Below are 18,184 nucleotides of genomic sequence, written 5' to 3'. Positions count from 1 at the left end.
TCCTGACCCCTATTCGTGTTCTACAAATTCTGTAACCTTTGCATAATGTGACTTTATGTGGATAATGCAAATTCCACAGAAAAAAGAATTTCGTGAATATAATTCGAGGGATTATTTGTAACCGAGGTGAAATCCATGTAATTCCTATAATGACAGTTCAATTAAACACAAAGGTACCAAGCAATCAATATAATTTAATTTTGGTACGATTTTAACTTATGTGAGAGTCCAACAAGTTGGTTTCAGTGTGTTAAACAGCTAGGGCTGGGGACTGTGCATGAGAACACATCCAAGTTCATAGATTGTGTGAGGAATTACAGGGAACAGTTTTCAGCTCACCGATTATGCCTGTTGTGAGTGAGTACCAAGAAACACAGCCCATTTCCTGGAATGTGAGCAGGGTGCGGGGGAACCTATCCTAGTTCATGAATAGTAAGCCGTCCCTGGACATGTTGGGGTTGCATAGCAACCCACCCCAGTTCACAGAGTGTGCTCAACCTTTTTCTGGTGGTGGTCCCCTTCAATCCAATGCAAGTTCTTGTGGCCCCTCCATGCCAACTTTGAGTTCTTACCCCAACCACCCACCCCCCTCCATCCGTCCCTCACCTTAATACGCCTAGGGAAGTAGGTATATTAATGGTTCTAGTTTGAATAGTACCATGTACACAAAACACTAATTTCAGGCATAAATCAAATAACAATATTAACTGGAAAAATATTTTATTTGAATACTTATTTCTTTACACAAGGAATACAAAACAAGGAATACATGTAGGTACAATTGGCTCTATCTTGAAAGGTTTCAGTGGGATCCCTGTGACTGGTGCAGGGCTGCCAACTTGTCAATGTTTGGCTTGAAAGCTGCCAGAAAGAGACGTAAATCGCCTCTTTTTTTCTATGTCAAGGCGATTTCGTGTCTTTGACAGCAGGTGCATCACCCGACTGAAACCAGTCTCAACCAAGTAAGACGTGGGAAAGGCAAGTAAGAGCAACTTCACATCTTTCCTGAGTAGTGGGTACTTCTTATACACATCTTGATTCATCGACAGCTTCTGGTGTCCTCCACGCTTGAACCTTGCTTGAGTTGTTGTGTTATTCTGAAGTTCAATGAAACTTTCTTGTAGGATGACATCAACTTCAGATGCATCAGCAATGAAGGGATCCACAAACCAGTGTGGCACAGTCATTTGGAGTAGGTCAGAGAAGCGAGTTTCCACATCATTATACAACTGCTTCAGATGGTCAACATACACTGTTAGGTCATCATCAAGCAGCTCGGTGGATATAACTGTTAAGGAAGGAAACTGTGCAAACTCCCGTCTTCCATGGTTCAACCAGAACAGCTTGAGTTTCCCTTTAAGTGCAGTAATTGCTTCCTTGCAGTAAAGCAGGGTGGAGTCATTTCCTTGAAGCTCTTTGCTCAGAACATTTAGCTTTTCAATTATGTCAGACAAGTAGAAGATGTCACTCTTTGCATCAACAAGTTTCTGTCCAAGTTCTGTCCCACTCAAGAAAGAGATAACACTGTCCCAAAGTGCAACAAAACGATGCAGGCAATTACCCTTAGACAGCCATCTGACTTCAGTGTGCAACACAAGTCGTTCAAATTCTTCATTGTTCTTTTCACATAATTTCTGAAAGAGGCGATCTTGCAGTGCACTGTTTTTTATCAAGTTGACAGCCTTGATAACATGCCCAAGTGCTTCATGCAGACGTCCTGCTAGGTTTTTGGCAACCAGGTGCTGCCGGTGAACAACACAGTGCACACAAACGACATTAGGAACAGCTTTTTTTTAAGTAAGCACTGAATCCCCGATACCTTCCAATCATAGCAGCAGCGCCATCTGTTGCACAAGCCACAATGTTCTTGAGTGGAATGTTGTTCTCCTCAAAATAGACCTCAAGTTTTTTGAAGATGGATTTACCTTTAGTGTCAGTCGTTAATTTCAATGCGAAAAGCATTTCTTGACATATTTCATCACAATCAAGAAACCTCACAAATGCCATCAGAAGAGCAGAATTATCAGGCAAAGTTGATTCGTCGAGTTGAAGCGAGAAATCATTCACCTGCAGTTTTAAGACTAATTGGTTTTCAACATCAGCTGCCATCTCATCAATACGGCGTGATACTGAGGAGTTGCTCAGAGGAATAACACTAGTTACCTCTTGTGGACTCTGATTCATGACTGTTGAAAGCACTACAGCCACTGCCGGCATGATCAGAGATTCACCGATAGTATGAGGCTTACCTGCTTTTGCAATCAAATTTGCTATCTTGTAAGAAGCCAACATTCCTCTATCTACTTATGCCACTTTTTGGGTAAACATATGATTCACTGTCATCCTTCCTTGGAACTCATCACGTAATTTCTTGAAGAAATCTAGCGGCATGTCTTTCTTGTCTTTATGTGCAGTCTCCAGATGCTTTTTCAGTTTGCAGGGACGCATACTTTCATTTGAGAGTGAGATCATGCATAGCAGGCACATAGGCATTGTAGTATTTTGTTGGGACGCAATGAATCCATAAGCAAGATATTCGACAGAATACTGTCTGCATTTTTCCTTAGCTGCACTGGTCATGCTTATCTGAAATAAAAAACAAACAAAACTCATTAAAACTCAGTACCGCTATTATTGTCTGGGAAATAAATAAATAAACAAATAAATAAAATTCATGACATTTCCATATTATTTTTCCCATAAATAAGAAGGTAATCGGTCAATTGCAAGCATAAAAGCCTAAATAGAAAATTATAAAAACCTGTGTACGAGTATGTGTGTGTGTACATGAAAGAGACGGTGCACTGTAAGTAAGTATAAATGTATGTTTGTATGTACGTATGTGGATATAAAGTTATCTTTCACAAACCTCTTTGGTTGAACTTAAATGAAGTCTCCTCCTCGCAAGTCTATGCTAAACTAAAAGACGGATCTATTATTGAAGAAGAATTGTAACCCATATACCGTTGCTATTAAAATTGTTTATAAACATCCAAATGGTGGTCGTTCGGAAGTTTACTAGTGACTAGTAAACTAAGTAATGCGATAGTTACGTATAATTAAAGATTATGCTAACTAGTAACTAGTCAGCATAATCTCTGATTATACGTAACTATCACATTACTTAGAGAGAGAGAGAGAGAGAGAGAGAGAGAGAGAGAGAGAGAGAGAGAGAGAGAGAGAGACTTAATGGTTTTTGTCAAGGGTCACAGTTCAGCCTTTTACCACTCTACCACAATCGTTTACTGCTTAAAAATTTAATTGACAACGAGAGAGAGAGAGAGAGAGAGAGAGAGAGAGAGAGAGAGAGAGAGAGAGAGAGAGAGAGAGAGAGAAGAGAATATTGAATATTTCACTGTCTGCAAAAATTACTGGGTATATTAAATCGAATGATGTTTAAACTAAACTCAAGCATGATAAACAGAATATTCAAAGCATAATAATGATTAATTTCAAAATATTACACATTTTTATATTTTGTGGGTCCTAAATTTTCTGTGGCCCCACATTTTTCAAAGTTGGCCTTGTGGCCCCTGAAAAAATCTCATGGCCCTCAAGGAGGCCATTTGGCCCACGTTGAGAAACGTGGTGCTAGAGAACTTTATCTGTCTCATGGATTTTTGACTGGGTACATAAGAACCCCTTTCAGTTCATGAATTGTGCCTGAGGGTATATGGGCAACACTCCCAATTTGTGGGTTGTAGGTGGGGATGCAGGGAAACCTTTTTCAACTCATGGATTGTAGGTGTGGTGCAGAAGGAAACCTTCCCCAATTATGGATAGTGGTTTTGGGTGCTTAGGCTTCCTTTGCACTATGCATTGTGGGTGAGGCCTTTTTAGCTCATGGATGGCTATTGGGTGCCTGGGTATATTTTATCTGTAGTTCTGGAAGTACATAATAGTCTTTGCAATGGGTGGAGCCATCTTAGCATGTTAAGTGATGTTCATAAAGGCTCTTGTCTAACTGGACAAAGCTTGCTCCAGACATCTAAGCACTTCTCGGTGTCTACAACATGAAAAAATGGTAGAAAAAGTTGTTTCCACGTTCGTTATTTTTGAAGAGTGGTAAGATGGTGGACCTGCATCGTCAGTACATGAATTAAGAGCCACACCAGAACTGGCTGTCAGAAAAAGACATTTTTATTCTGCGTACCATACCTGGTGCAAGGCAGGCCGGACCCAGTTTTAAATCACAAACAACCAACGGGTTTTGCAATGACAAAAAGACCATCATACGAAGTTAGTAAACAATAGAAAGATAATACACATTTTATCTTGTGTGGAAATCTCTTCTTGAAATTGTACTGTAACGGAATATAGTGCTTAAATTTTTCGTAAGGATTTAACTATCACGACTGATTTATGTTTTGCTTTATTTATCAGTAACAACGGGATAATTTTTTATATAAATATTGTCCAAAAATAAGTATCCACGTTTATAATATACGTATCATTTAGATACTTTTATATGAAATTTATTTTAAACCTATTTCTTTTTATTCAAATATTTATATGCATACCTTTTTAGATATTTTTATATGGTATTTTTTATTTTTTTAAACTTACCTTTTCTTTAAATTTAAATATTTATATACATAACTTTTAGATATTTTTATATGAAATTTATTTTAAACTTAATTTTTATATTTAAATTTGTTTCGGCGTCAATAACCTAGATGTTATGACACCAGATTTAATAAAGAAATCAATCAATTAAAATACACACACACACACACACACACAGCGACGTCTCTCCTGAAAAACGAGAAACGTATTTGTGTAGCTAGCTCAGATACTGATACTGAAGAAGAAGAAGAAGAAGAAAAAAACAATCATCTGCCTACTTAGATATTTTTCTGTCCTCGACATAAACGAAATGTGTTGCTGGCGTTTCCTCTTGAAGCCTTCAAAATGCCCCAACAAAACCTCACGAACTTCCATTACAATCCTGCCATTGACGTTAAACGTTCGACTTTCTGGCAGTCTAACGCCCATTGAAAAGTTACTCAGAAACATTACGCCTCATTACCGTTCATCGACGTGAAGGCTTTTTTGTGTTCATTTCCAAGGATGTGCGAAAGTCGGGCTCTTCACTCTTGAAGTTCTTTGGTCCTTCATGAGAAGAAATTCTTTTCAAGAAGTTTTCATACAATTTTTCCCTTTCGTTGATCATGGGACTTTGTTACCATTTGAAAATATCTACTTTCGTGTCTTGTCTGTAAAAGCTTACTTTATGTGAACATGTATTTGAGCCCCACGAAGGAGATCAAGATAGGGGCGATAACAGGGTTCATTATAGGGACTGCAAGGTTTGCAGCCCGCCTTATGTGGAAGAGGAGCTTGGATATCTATTCGCTTCTTTTAGAAAACTAGGATGTCCGACTCACTGGTGGGGGAAGGAGCAGAGTACGGCTAGTAAACACTATTATGGGGAAAAGCGCTAAGAAAAATATGGAAGAAACGAGAAAAATATGATCGTTTTTCCAAACAAAAATGGTATTAAGATTTTAATAAGGAAATGAAAAATATTAGATTAGTCTGGAATTATAAGAAAAAAAATTAGGAAAAGGCAACTCTAAATAAAATACCCGTAAAAGGTCAAATAAAGGAGGCAGCTCAGGGGACAGTTATCAATGATGAGGTCCCCTGCTATGGCGAACATGTTCATGTCCTCCAGGTACGTGGACGACACGTTTGCTGTTTCGACACGAGCACGGCACAGAAGTATTTTTGGATTTTGTTAATAGCAAACATCATAATGATAAGCTTACTCTGAAAGGGAGATGAATAATAAGCTCCCTTTCCTCGACTCCTTGTATCCAGAGACAACAATGATTTTTTTATACAGACGTATTCCGAAAAATTACTTTTACAGGTTTAGGTATGAAGTTCTATAGTTCTTGCTTTTTAACTTCAAAGTGAATGTCATTTCCACTTTATATAGAGCTTTTACCCATTCCTCAACTTGGGCCATGTTTTAGTATGAAGTTATATTCTTGAAAACCTATTTAAGGAATAACTTTTTCTTCCAGAATGGGCTATAAAATGCTGAATGGCAGATTCAACCCGTCTCCTACCATCACAACAAGACCGAAAAATGAAAGTTTAAGCTAATTTTCATTACCTAAATGACGTTACCTTTAGGAAGTAATGCCTTACCATTTTCCAAAGAACGTTCCCAGCTATAGACTTGAAACTTATACCCAAGAATCCAAGCAACTTTGGATCACTAATTAAGTTTAAGGATCATCCTAGCATCTCTTGTCTTGAAACATTGTTTCTAAACATGTGCCCAGGATATGAGCGTGGTATTTATGTCGGAGACACGAGGAAGGGTAAGTTACATTAATGGTTATAAATTGATTCATCCTGAGCATTCAAATATAATAAATCATGTAAAAATATATAAACCATTATCAATTAAAAGATTTTTCTATAATAGGTCAACCCAAAACGGAAATGAACTCAAAATACTTAAATCCATGATTATAAAGACGACGGTTCTAATGCTAAACATTCAGACGAACGACCCCTGTGAAACTGTTTATTCCTTAAGCTTTTGTTTACGTTCTTTCTTTCTTGCTTTTGCTCGGCTCTTGAAAAAGCTTCTTACTTAATACTCTTATTACTCCCGCGCTTTCGGTATGTACTGTGCCTATCCCGTGATTTTATTTTTCCTCATAATTTACGTATATATCGATGTTTTAATGTGATTTTTCGTAAGATGGTTTGTAAATAATTGCAGCCTTGAAAATGCTACGATAGCAACTGTCGTGAAACGTCGGTATAATAACCTGTGGTAACAATGGTTCCCCTTTCCTTCACCATCGAGACTGTATACAGTATGCATATACATACATGATTAAGATATTTTCTGTTAAAATAGAAAAACACCAAACGGGTAGAAATTATAGCATTATATTTCGAAGACAACTATCTTCCTCAAATGACAAGTAATGTTAATAGATAGAGAAACAGTTTTACTTATACAGGTGAAGGAACATTCTAGAAGTTGACTGTTACGTCACTCCTGTTGACAGTTTCTTCTTAATCTTATTGGCTGCTGGGTGGAGGAAGATTTTATTTATCAGATCTGAATCCCAAGCTCCTTTTGAGAGGTTCATTGTATTTCTTTGTTTGATCAGTGCTGATTCTTTCGTCTTGCTTTTGAACAACAATTGCTGCTACAAATTATATGTGACATTCCAGTTTATTCTATGATTATGATTATTCATGTGGTGAAAAATATTTGAGCTCTGTTGACCATATCTTACTGAAAGTTTGTGTTGTGTTAGTATTTGGGAGAATGATTTACCTGTAAATCCTATGTAGGATTGGTCACAGTCAAGGCAAGGGATTTTGTATGCTCCCGTGTCTTTGGCAACTGGCTTTTGTTGGACACAAATTAGTGTTTTGGCTAAGGTATTTGAGTATGTAGAGACAAAGGGGCTAGAATTTCCCGGTGTTTGTGTCAGTGTCTTAATCTTGTTCAGGTGTGGGATTTTGATTTTATTGCTGGGAGTCTCTCTGGTCATGTTTTGAGTAGTTCGGTAGAAAATGTTTGCTTTATAGATGGCTTTCTCAGTTATATGATCCAGGTACCTTAAAGATGACAGCTGCTGACAGATTACATAAAATTCTTTTTCCAGGAATTCCAGGGAGCAAAAAAAGAAGTAGAATTAAGTATTTCCTGACGAAGCAGAGAATTTGTCTCCCTGTTGTTTCGTAGTTGAGGAGGTATTTTGCAGTTTCCTTATAGAAAGTAAAATCATGAAAAGAGACCTTATAAATCTTAAATTTGACAAAGTCAGGCACTATATCATTGATAACACAATAACGTAAGAAACCAAGATCAAGTCTAATCTTTTCTTTCGTTTTACATAATTTTTCCAATTGTTGGCATAGTTGAAGGAGGTCAGGGCTGTAATGAGTAATCACTAATTGTTGGAAGGTATTCTGTACTCTGGAGCATAGTTTAAAAATAAAAAGGGAAACGTAGAGTCAATATCCTAAATCCATGTTGCCACAGATGTCCGAGGAATGCACACAATCCCACAAGCGAGGAACATAAAAAACTTCTCATGCTAGAAGAAGGGGGTGCAGGAACACAAGCAGATTCTAAATTCAGTAGTTCATTCCTGTGTTTCATGACCCTTGTTCACATCATCAGGGACATCTATAATAAAAAATATCAAATATTAGAGTGCTTACTATTTAACATATGCGAATACAAGACAATATATGCACTAAATTACACTTGAAAATTTTACATGATAATATGGAACTAGTAAGGGAATCAGAGCCGATGAAACAGTTTTTCGGTGACACCATTTTATCAAAGCACTGGATAAAGGTGAAAGTTGGGAAGTGTATATTTTATAACCCTACTTAATTTTTGCAAGTATTATTTAGTACCTAAGTTCGAAAGTTTTGATATTTATAGAGTAAAATGAAGTCACCGATGACAGAACCGAGAAAACCACAGACAGGGATACTAAAACCATTCGTGACGTAAACATAATATGACGTCATGAGGCTCTTCCTACGCACCAGGTAGGCAGTAAGTCACTAATGCTTACACAGGCTAGGCTTCAACAAATTAGATAATGGCCAGTAGGATATGGAATTGTCCCCATGGTTGCAAGACTGCATTTGTGCTGCGGCTTGCCACTTTGCATATAAGCAAGAAGATTTACTGTAGCATGAATAGGTAATCATTTCTGTAGTGGCTAATTCTTACTTGGGCAGGAGCTCTTAGACAATCCAAGGCCAAGAGAGACAAGGTCTACTCAACAACTGGGTGGGGTAGCCTCACACCCGGGGTAGCTACGTAGGCGATGACATATCTTAGAGGTACCTGCTTTAGGTCCCTTTTTTTGTTTTCTTAATGGCAATTCACCTGCTGACACAATAAGGAGGTAGACAAAGGAAAGTGAGCAGACCTTCTCTTTCTCTTGGCCTTGAGACACTCCCGTCATTTTGAGGAGGAGTACTGGAAGTCTGACAATATCCATGAGAGTGTGTACAAGCATGATGACTGCCTCCTCAAGAGTGACGATGAAGACATTTTGTAAATAAGTTATGTAAAGTGTTAGACGTTTTATTTTTACATCTAAAACATATTTATTAAAACTCAATGATTATAACAATATTTTTCTCATTCAAACTGATTTCAATATATTTTCCTTTCTATTCATACCAATATAAAGCATGCTATATTTGATGGATATTAAGTAGGTAGATAATAGCGTACCCTCAAAATCTTGACTCCTACCATTACCTTTTATCTGCAGCGAGTATACGAGCGCTGTTTAGAGTGCTGTACGATATAAATAAATAACTAAAACAAAGAAAAATAGTAATGGGTTACATTAACTGAAATAACAATTGAGGAAATGAGGTCTCATTGCTTTTCATTTGAATTCTACTTCTAGTGACTGCTCCTTACTTGCCTTTTTGTATTCCAACCTGAATAAATGTAGATCTAACAAATGAGTTATAGACTGGTTTATTATGTGGATGAATTACAAGCACTGAATTATTTGTAAAGTAGAAACTATACGAATATCAAGAAAATGGAAGTATTCCAAGATAACAACTTAGTCCCAACAACTGCTGTGGAAGTTGCAATGAAACCTCCACAAAATAATAATAATAATAATAATAATAATAATAATAATAATAATAATAATAATAATAATAATAATAATAATAAAGGTAGATCTAAGCCGGCTGTCCGCAGTGAGCTAGGCAGTGGCAGTTGATGTTTTTCTATAGAGCTTTACCTGCTGAACAAGAATTTAAAGTAATATTTTGTTGCTCAGCTGTAATTAAGCTGTAAATTATCTCAGAAGTGGTGTGGTAAAACCCTTTCGAGAATAGCTAACAGTAAGGTGGACCCGTTGGGAATTTGGGGTTTTTGGTGGGGTAAATAAGTTGGGAAAAGGTTTGGGTACCTTATTGTTGTATTTCCTGTTATATATTCCATTTAGAACACAAAAAACAAGCATAAAAAGAGGGAGAATAAATGGATAGTTGGAGCCATTCCAAAGGCACTTTTCATTCCTTACTATTACTACTGACTCTAAGCCTTAACACACTTGCGCTAGCTTTCAGTTCACCAATCAGCAACTGCCGGTTTCCTGCGCTTAGCGAGAGCTGCAAGAGACTGGCAATTGACGTTTTCCCGAGTTATTTTACTTGCTGAACAAGAATTTAAAGTAATTACCTCTTGCCAGAACATACGAGCTTGCCAGGAATCTTTAAAGATGCAGATAAGGCACACAGCACCATTCTGCCATGGCAATCTATAGAGGCCACACAAGTTGAAAGCGGAAATGGTAATGTTTTGTGTACCATTTACAAAAGCTTTGAATAGTGTGCAGTGGAGCTAGACTATGGCAATTGATGTTTATCTATGTTATTTTACTTGCTTTACAAGAGTTTAAGGTAATATTTTGCCGGTAGGCTGCTGTTAAACTGTAATTTACCCTTGACTGTGTGCGACCCACTGGTACAGACATGCAGTTTTTAAGGGTCAATCACATTTTAGTTACAGCCAACCGACAAAATATTATCTTAAATTCTTGTTCAGCAGGTAAAATAACATAGGAAAACGGCCGGCTTAGAATAATAATAATAATAATAATAATAATAATAATAATAATAATAATAATAATAATAATAATAATAATAATAATAATAATAATAATAATAAAATTATTGGGAATAATGTAATCAAGGGGACAATGACAAATCCTTTCTCACCACAGTGAAGAGACATTTTCCCCATATGTAAACTTCTCTTCACTGTGGGTGGAGCCTCACGGCGTAATAAGGTAATGTCACTACTGTGTTAAAACCCTTACCTGCGATTTTTATGGCTCTAAAACAGGAAACACTAAGCACTTTTACTCTGATAAGTACCAGAACTATTGAACTTAGGTAATAAATAATACTTGGAAAAATTAGGTTGGGTTACACATATACAATTGCCCACTTTCACCTTTATCCAATGCTTTGATAAAAAGGTTTTGCTGAAAAACCGTTTTTCATCGGTTATGAATCCCTTAGTAAAATGCTATAAAATTGAATAAAACAGTAAAAAAAATCACAGACACAGTAAAAAACACTTGTGGGAACAAAAACCATTCTTTCAAAGTAAGAGCAAAATACACACTAAAATCCAAGTAAACCAACAGACCACAGAACAGAAAGTACAGATTACTAAACTAGGCACTAAACAGTGATAGCGACAGTGACATTTTTGCAATAAACAGTGCAACCGAAGGTGCTTCTCACGTTATGGAAATAGCTGATGATGAGATGAGGGGCCTCCCCTACAAGACGAACCTCGTGTTCCTTATACTCTTAAAATCCTCTCTCCCGTTGATGATGATATAAAACGAAGAACTGGAAGGTCTTGAATAAATTAGCGCACCGGCTTCAGTGTACAGGAATGATGAATCTGTGGATGATATTGCTGAAGAATGTGAGATAGATTTAGAGGTAAAGAAAGCGAGTGATATTGAGGCGAGTGATATTGAGATGAATTGAAAAATGATAATAAAGGTTCAGACATGATGTCAGAAGGGCAATGGAATATAGATTTAGAAACTGTAGGTAATTTAAGACTCACTAAAGGAAAGCCCATTAAAGAAAAGAAGGAAGGAAGCAAAAATGAATAGGAGAGGTAGGTTGTCAAAGAGAAAGAAAATGTAATTCTTTTATTTTTCGGCTTTATAATGGCTTAAATGAGGTAAATAAGCAAATGAAGGCTGTGTCCCTTATCATGTACTATGAAATTGGTATTCTGCTAATTCAAGAGCATAATATTAAAATATCTCAGTTTTGAGTTCTCTCACTAATTTTACGAGTATAATGTTTAATCCATCAATCAATTTAAAAGGAGGTATAAATAATAAAAATAAAAAAAAACAGTGTAAAGCTTTTAACCAAGGAAATGGACATTAATGGCAGAATTGTGGGTGTAAGAGTATGTTAAAATAAATGTATTATACGTATTATATGAATGTGTATGCTCCATCTGGTACAAGTAAATTTGCTGAAAGGGAAGACTTTCAGAAATGAAATATTGTATTACCTGAGAAATAATAATGATTATGTCATTTTGAAGTGACTTCAACTGCAAACCGTGCACAAGAGATTACAGTAATAATAACAAAGCCTTGTTGTCTAGGTCTAAGAGTACTCTTGTGAAAAACCTTGTTTTGAAAGATAATTATAAATTCTCAAACAGAATACCAGAGTACACTTATATACGTGAAAACTATGAATCCAGAATAGATAGGATATATACTGTAAAATTATTTGATAATATATCTGTTGACACCGCTCCAATAAGTTTTTCAGATTATAGTATGGTTGTTTTGAGGTTAAACACTAACACATATAAAATATGCACAGGCTATTGGAAGTTTGTGCATGTATGGCAGTGTATAAAGCAGAAAAAAGGTACATTTGATAAAATATACCTTTTTTTCTGCTTTATACACTGCCATACATGCAAAAAATTTTCTCCAGCTTCATCAGAATCTAAAACTTTCACATTTACCTTCCAATACCCTGTGCAAATTTTATATGCATACTTATATGGTGGGACTGGGCAAATTTAGTGTAAAGATTTCTTTGTCAAATTATGTAAAAAGACATCACAAGAAAAGTATGGCTTGCTGAACTTACTACAAACAAGATTACGTCATTTTTATGACATTAATTACAAAACTAGTGTAAATTATGACAGTATTAAACTTCTCAAGAATAGGATTTGTGGAATCCAGAATGAAATTTTAGAAGGTTTAAAGATAAGAGCCAAACTAAATGATCTTACAATGGGTGAAAAATATCTGCACATCTTGGTGCCGTAAAAAAGAAAAATAATGCTAGCATTATTGGCATAAAAAAAAAACAGATGGTTCCATTATAGACAACACAGAGGGAATTTCTGTTTTTATTAAGGAGCATTTTGAAAGATTGTTTAGTATGGTCGCAGGCCAGAAAAAAAGACAAGACTATTTTCTTAGCTGCTGTCATTCTGTTTTGGAACAAGATGTAAATTTGTTAAATAGAGATTTAGAGGAAGTTGAGGTTTTCGATGCTATCAAGAATATGTGTAAAGGTAAATCACCTTGATATAATGGGTTTCCTATAGAATTCGACAAAAAGTTTCGGTGTATAATAAAGTCTGATATTATGGAGGTACTCAAATTCATTGTCACTGTGAAATATATGTCAGACAGTCAATACTTGGTTATAATAAAATTATTAGCTAAAACAGGAGATTTATCCTTGGTGGAAAACTGGAGACCTATATCCCTACTGAATGTTGACTGTAAAATCTTTGCTAAAGTTTTAGCAAACAGATTGAGATGTAATAACAAGGTAGTAGGGGCCAAACCTTCCTAATAGTGTGAAAGTATGTCTTCAGGGTTATGCAAATGATTCATCTATAATTTTGTCAACTAATGATTCAGTTACAGAGTGTTATAAGGAAATACAATTGTTTGAACTTGAGACAGGTGCACAGCTAAACAAGTAGTTTAATTGGTTTTGGTAAATGGAAAATTTAAATATCTGGCCTCTTAGTTGGTTGAAAACTGTTGAAAGTATACAAACTCATGGTATAGTTTATTATAGTGATTTTGAGGTTACATGTGAAGAGAATTGGTCTCACCTTGTTAAAAATATTAAAATATCAGTAGGTATGCTCAGTCAAAGACAATTATCTGTTTTCCAGAAGACTATTATTATTAATTCTCTAATTTTGTCCAAAATTTGGTATATTTCTGACACCTTGCTTCCCTCGAAAAAGTTCATTGCTCAAATAAATATGCATATTTTCCGATATATCTGAAGGGACACTTACCATCCTGTAAGCAGAGATGCTTTTTGTTTGTCTAAAGAAAATGGTGGGTTGGGAATAATAAATGTTTACTTTAAATCATTAGCGATTTTCAGTTCGACAGCTCTGAATGATATTAGAAAGGATACTGGTTTAAGTAATTTCTATTGCAAGATGAGAATTAGTTTTTTGTTGGCTTTGAAGGAAATAAATGAGGTTTCATTTGTGTCAACACCATTTTATTCAGTAGCAATTGAAAAGTTTGTCGTTATGAAAAATTTCCTAACTTAAGTAGTGAAGTTTGCTATAATCTTATAACGCCAGAAAATGCACCAAAACTCGAAGAAAGTTCCCACTTTTAGACTGGAAAATGGTATGGAAGAGCATAAACAAACCTTTCATTGGTATCACGGAGAGGGAATTTGCTTTTAAATATCCTCATGGAACCTTGGCGACCAACAAGCGGTTGGAAATTTAAATATCAGGAACGGTGATAATTGCGAAAATGTTGAATACATATTGCATACTTTTTATTTTTGTATTCACATAAAAACAACACTGGTGTATTTCAAAAGTGTGCTATTTCATAGTCAACATAAACAAAGACAATTTTTTTTAAATACATCAATCTTCAGTTTCAATTACAGGACGAAAAAGGATTATAATAGTGCCACTGTATTAATTGTAGGGTATTTGTATGATGTTTCTGTTGGTAAAAAAAGAAACGTTATACGAAAGAGTAAACAGGCTCCTTTGTTAAGAGCAAATCTTGTTACGATAGGTGGCTATTAAAAACTAATTACAAAGAGAGAATAAATAAAATGTCACAAAAGAGTACATTAATTATTACTGTTTTAACTCTATTAAATGCCTTGGGCTTATCATGAAAAATAGGCAAGGTTATAAGCATTACTTGGAAGGTAATGAGAAATGTTATGAAGGTTAAAAATATTGCAGAAATTTTAGTTGTGATAACTATCATACATTATATCATTAAATTATGGAATGAGACTCATTCAGAATTTAGAGATCATAATGTTACCAGTGTGTTTTTTTAGCACTGATGTATGTATACATATTGTATTCCTGCTAAGAAGAAAAAATATTGTAAAATTATGTAAATATTGTGAAATAACTGTAAAACTGCTTTAATGTATTTTTCTAATAAAAGAAAAAAAAAATGAGAATCAGCTCTGATGTTGAGTAAACGTCGGGTCGAACCACATAACACCCGAATTACAGCCGGTGCACTTATATGCTACTACGGCCGGCGTCATCAAGGACCAGAAACAGACTGAAACAAGAGAATTCGGAGACAGCACACTTCAGCCAAGACTGAACAAAGTAACGCTTCTCCCTTACAAAACTAAAAGCTTCCTTAACCAGATCCCGAGCTATTACACATTTTAATCACCTGTCGCTATAAACGAGACCCACCTTTAGATAACACAAAAATATCGAACCGTAACATTTCGCGTAATCTTGCAAACACACAGATAAACAAACAGTCCAAGAGAAACCAAAACATCCTCCTGACACACACACACACGCACACACACACACACACACACACACACACACACACACACACACACATATATATATATATATATATATATATATATATATATATATGAAATTATCAGTGCTCAAGACCTGATAAAGAAACACACACACACACACACACACACACACACACACACACACACACACACACACACACACATATATATATATATATATATATATATATATATATATATATATATATATATATATATATATATATATATATATATATATATATATATAAACAAAAAGACAGTACCCGAAAATCCAGGTCAGTGAAAGGATGGTCCTGTGTTAAACTGTGTTCTCTAATGGCAGAAAAGGGTGGTTTGGAAAGGGGAAACCTAGTTCTAATAGAAAGACCTCTGTGTTCCAAAATTCTGTGTCTGGAGCCAGCGGGAACTAGATCCCACGTATCGCAGACCACACTGCGAACAAGTGAACAAGTAAACGACACAGGAATTAAGGTCCACAGGCAGAGTAGGCTTCTCTCTCAAAAGTGATCTTATTGTAAAAGGATTACAGAAAACAAAACTGAAACTGATTTGAGGGAAACAATGCTTTAAGTATTTCTTGTAACTTTTTTCGGATCATATAGCTACTATGACCAAGGTAAGGCAATTTAATGTACTTTACATCTTTACTAGCAGTATTGTACACCGGTCTGGGACAAAACTTTTCATTTAAAAATTTTTCAGAACTTTGTAAAATACAAAAATGGGATATGAGTTTTCAGAAAATAATTCTGGAGGAAAACCATATCTTGATGAAATAAATTAAAATCACAACAAACATTGTAGGCTCTATTAATCAAAGTGCGTATTGAGTTCATCTTATACAACTTTGGCGAAAAACTGAGGTAATTCAATCCCAAGCCAGTATAAGTACTTTTCCTATAAACAGAGGTCTCAAATTTGCCACTATTTCTGTATACCTGTACATCTAAAAATGACAACTTATTATCCTGTTCCGTCTCGCAAGTAAAAGAAATGTTGGGGTGACGAGAATTAAAATATTCAAAAACAAATCAACATGTGATAATTCCTTAAACACAAGGAAAGTATCATCTACATACCTACGGTAATACAAAGGTTTGAAAGCACTAGGGCATTCAGACATCCAAATCCTTTCACAATAACCCATGAAGCAATCCGCATATACAGGTCCAAGGGAATTTCCCATAGCTACTCCATCTATTTGATTATATAATTTACCATCAAAGTAAAATGCCATCAGCAGTTGCTAAATGTAATAATTTTTGCAAGTCTATTTTATTAAGTCCAAACACTGATAAATGGTTTTCACATATATTATTAAGAATAATGTCGGTTGTTTCTTTCAATGGGATATTGGTGAAAAGAGAGGTTACATCGAAACTAGCCATTACAACATCTTGGTTAAAATTGAAAGAGCATAATTCTTTAACAAATTTGGAAGAATTAGATATGTTAAATTCACCTAAAGTTAGAGGGTTTAAAATTGGAACCAAAAACTTGACAGGTTATAACTAAAAGTACCAATTGAGGAAATAATAGGTCTTAAAGGGTTTCCTATTTTATGTACCTTAGGCAGACTGTACAAATAACCAGGCTTAGACCCTGAAGCAAATAAAGAGCTATATGTAGCTTCCCAATCTTATCTCTCAGACCTCTAAGCAACCTATTTAGTTTGTCTTCTAATTTCAAAATGTGACTGCAATATCTACATTTAAAATCCTAAATTTTGTATTGTCAGAGAGTATTTCATTAATTTTATCTAAATAATCAGACCTATTCATTAATACAACACCCCTACCTTTATCTGGCTTGGTAATAACTATACTATTATCGTTCTTAAGGTTACGTAAAATATTGATTCTGTCTTTATTTAACTGATTGTCACCCTCCTTTTTTCGATAAAAATTTTTGAAGGTATCGTTTGTTTTACGGAAATTTGCTAAAAAGTGAAGTAAGGTTTCACTGCCAAAAATGTCACAGCCTCTCAAAGTAGAACATAGTTTTTCAAAACTTAAAAATAACCTAAAGAAATTGAATTTCATGGGGATCAAAGCAAAATCAAGACCAAGAGAAAGAACTTCCTTTTCATCTGTTGTTAAATTTCTGTTAGAAAAATTAAAAATAACTTTACTACTATCTATTTTTCTTATTAACGTCAACACCGAGATTTCTTAACTTTCTATTGTGTGTAAGCCTCAACATCAGCCAATTTTTTCTCAACGTTGGAATCTAAAATCGACGACAAACACTTAAAATCCATAAAAGAAAGGTTGTTCTTTAAATCCCTATCTAGTGAAGTCAAATCTGTTAAAACTACCTCTTTCTTTCGTTTTTGTGCTCTAACCTCAAAGTCTAAAAGTTTAAACTGCCATGAGAGATAAGTTTACGTGTTGTGGAAATCCCTGGAATAAACCTTAAATTTAATGAAATTAGGAATAACACGATAATCCTTGCAAGTATTCAGAAATCGTATGTCTTCCTCAATCTTCTGGATCTATAACGAACCTTCTCAGTCCGTCTAAAACAGCTGTAACGTCGAGCGGCCATAACGTCTCAAAATAGTCTCGGTAATTGGGCGGCTACTTGGAAATCTTAGCTTAATGATAAATAATATTGCCAAGACCAGGAAGAACATTCTTTATTGTACGCTTTTCGAGGTATAAACCTCATCATCAGGTATGAAATTACACGATAGCTAGTTGAATACCAGACGAGTTGTTGTTCAATTCCGGCTTCATCTTTTTTAATAGTCAGCGAC

General features: G+C 35.2%; 1 protein-coding gene across 1 annotated transcript; it reads right to left on the bottom strand.

The window, feature by feature from the left end:
* Positions 1-842: 842 nt before the first annotated feature.
* On the bottom strand, positions 843-1,615 carry LOC136852797 (zinc finger BED domain-containing protein 5-like). The gene is made up of 2 exons (XM_067127697.1): positions 1,581-1,615; positions 843-1,524 (listed from the first exon to the last, which is right to left on the bottom strand). Exons 1-2 carry the CDS (start codon positions 1,613-1,615, stop codon positions 843-845), a joined length of 717 nt encoding a protein of 238 aa, XP_066983798.1.
* Positions 1,616-18,184: the final 16,569 nt, after the last annotated feature.

Source organism: Macrobrachium rosenbergii, chromosome 26, assembly GCF_040412425.1.
Source record: "Macrobrachium rosenbergii isolate ZJJX-2024 chromosome 26, ASM4041242v1, whole genome shotgun sequence".
Taxonomy (NCBI): Eukaryota; Metazoa; Arthropoda; class Malacostraca; order Decapoda; family Palaemonidae; genus Macrobrachium; species Macrobrachium rosenbergii.
Note: the sequence above shows the minus strand (reverse complement) of the source record. Positions and strands in the feature narration are given on the sequence as shown.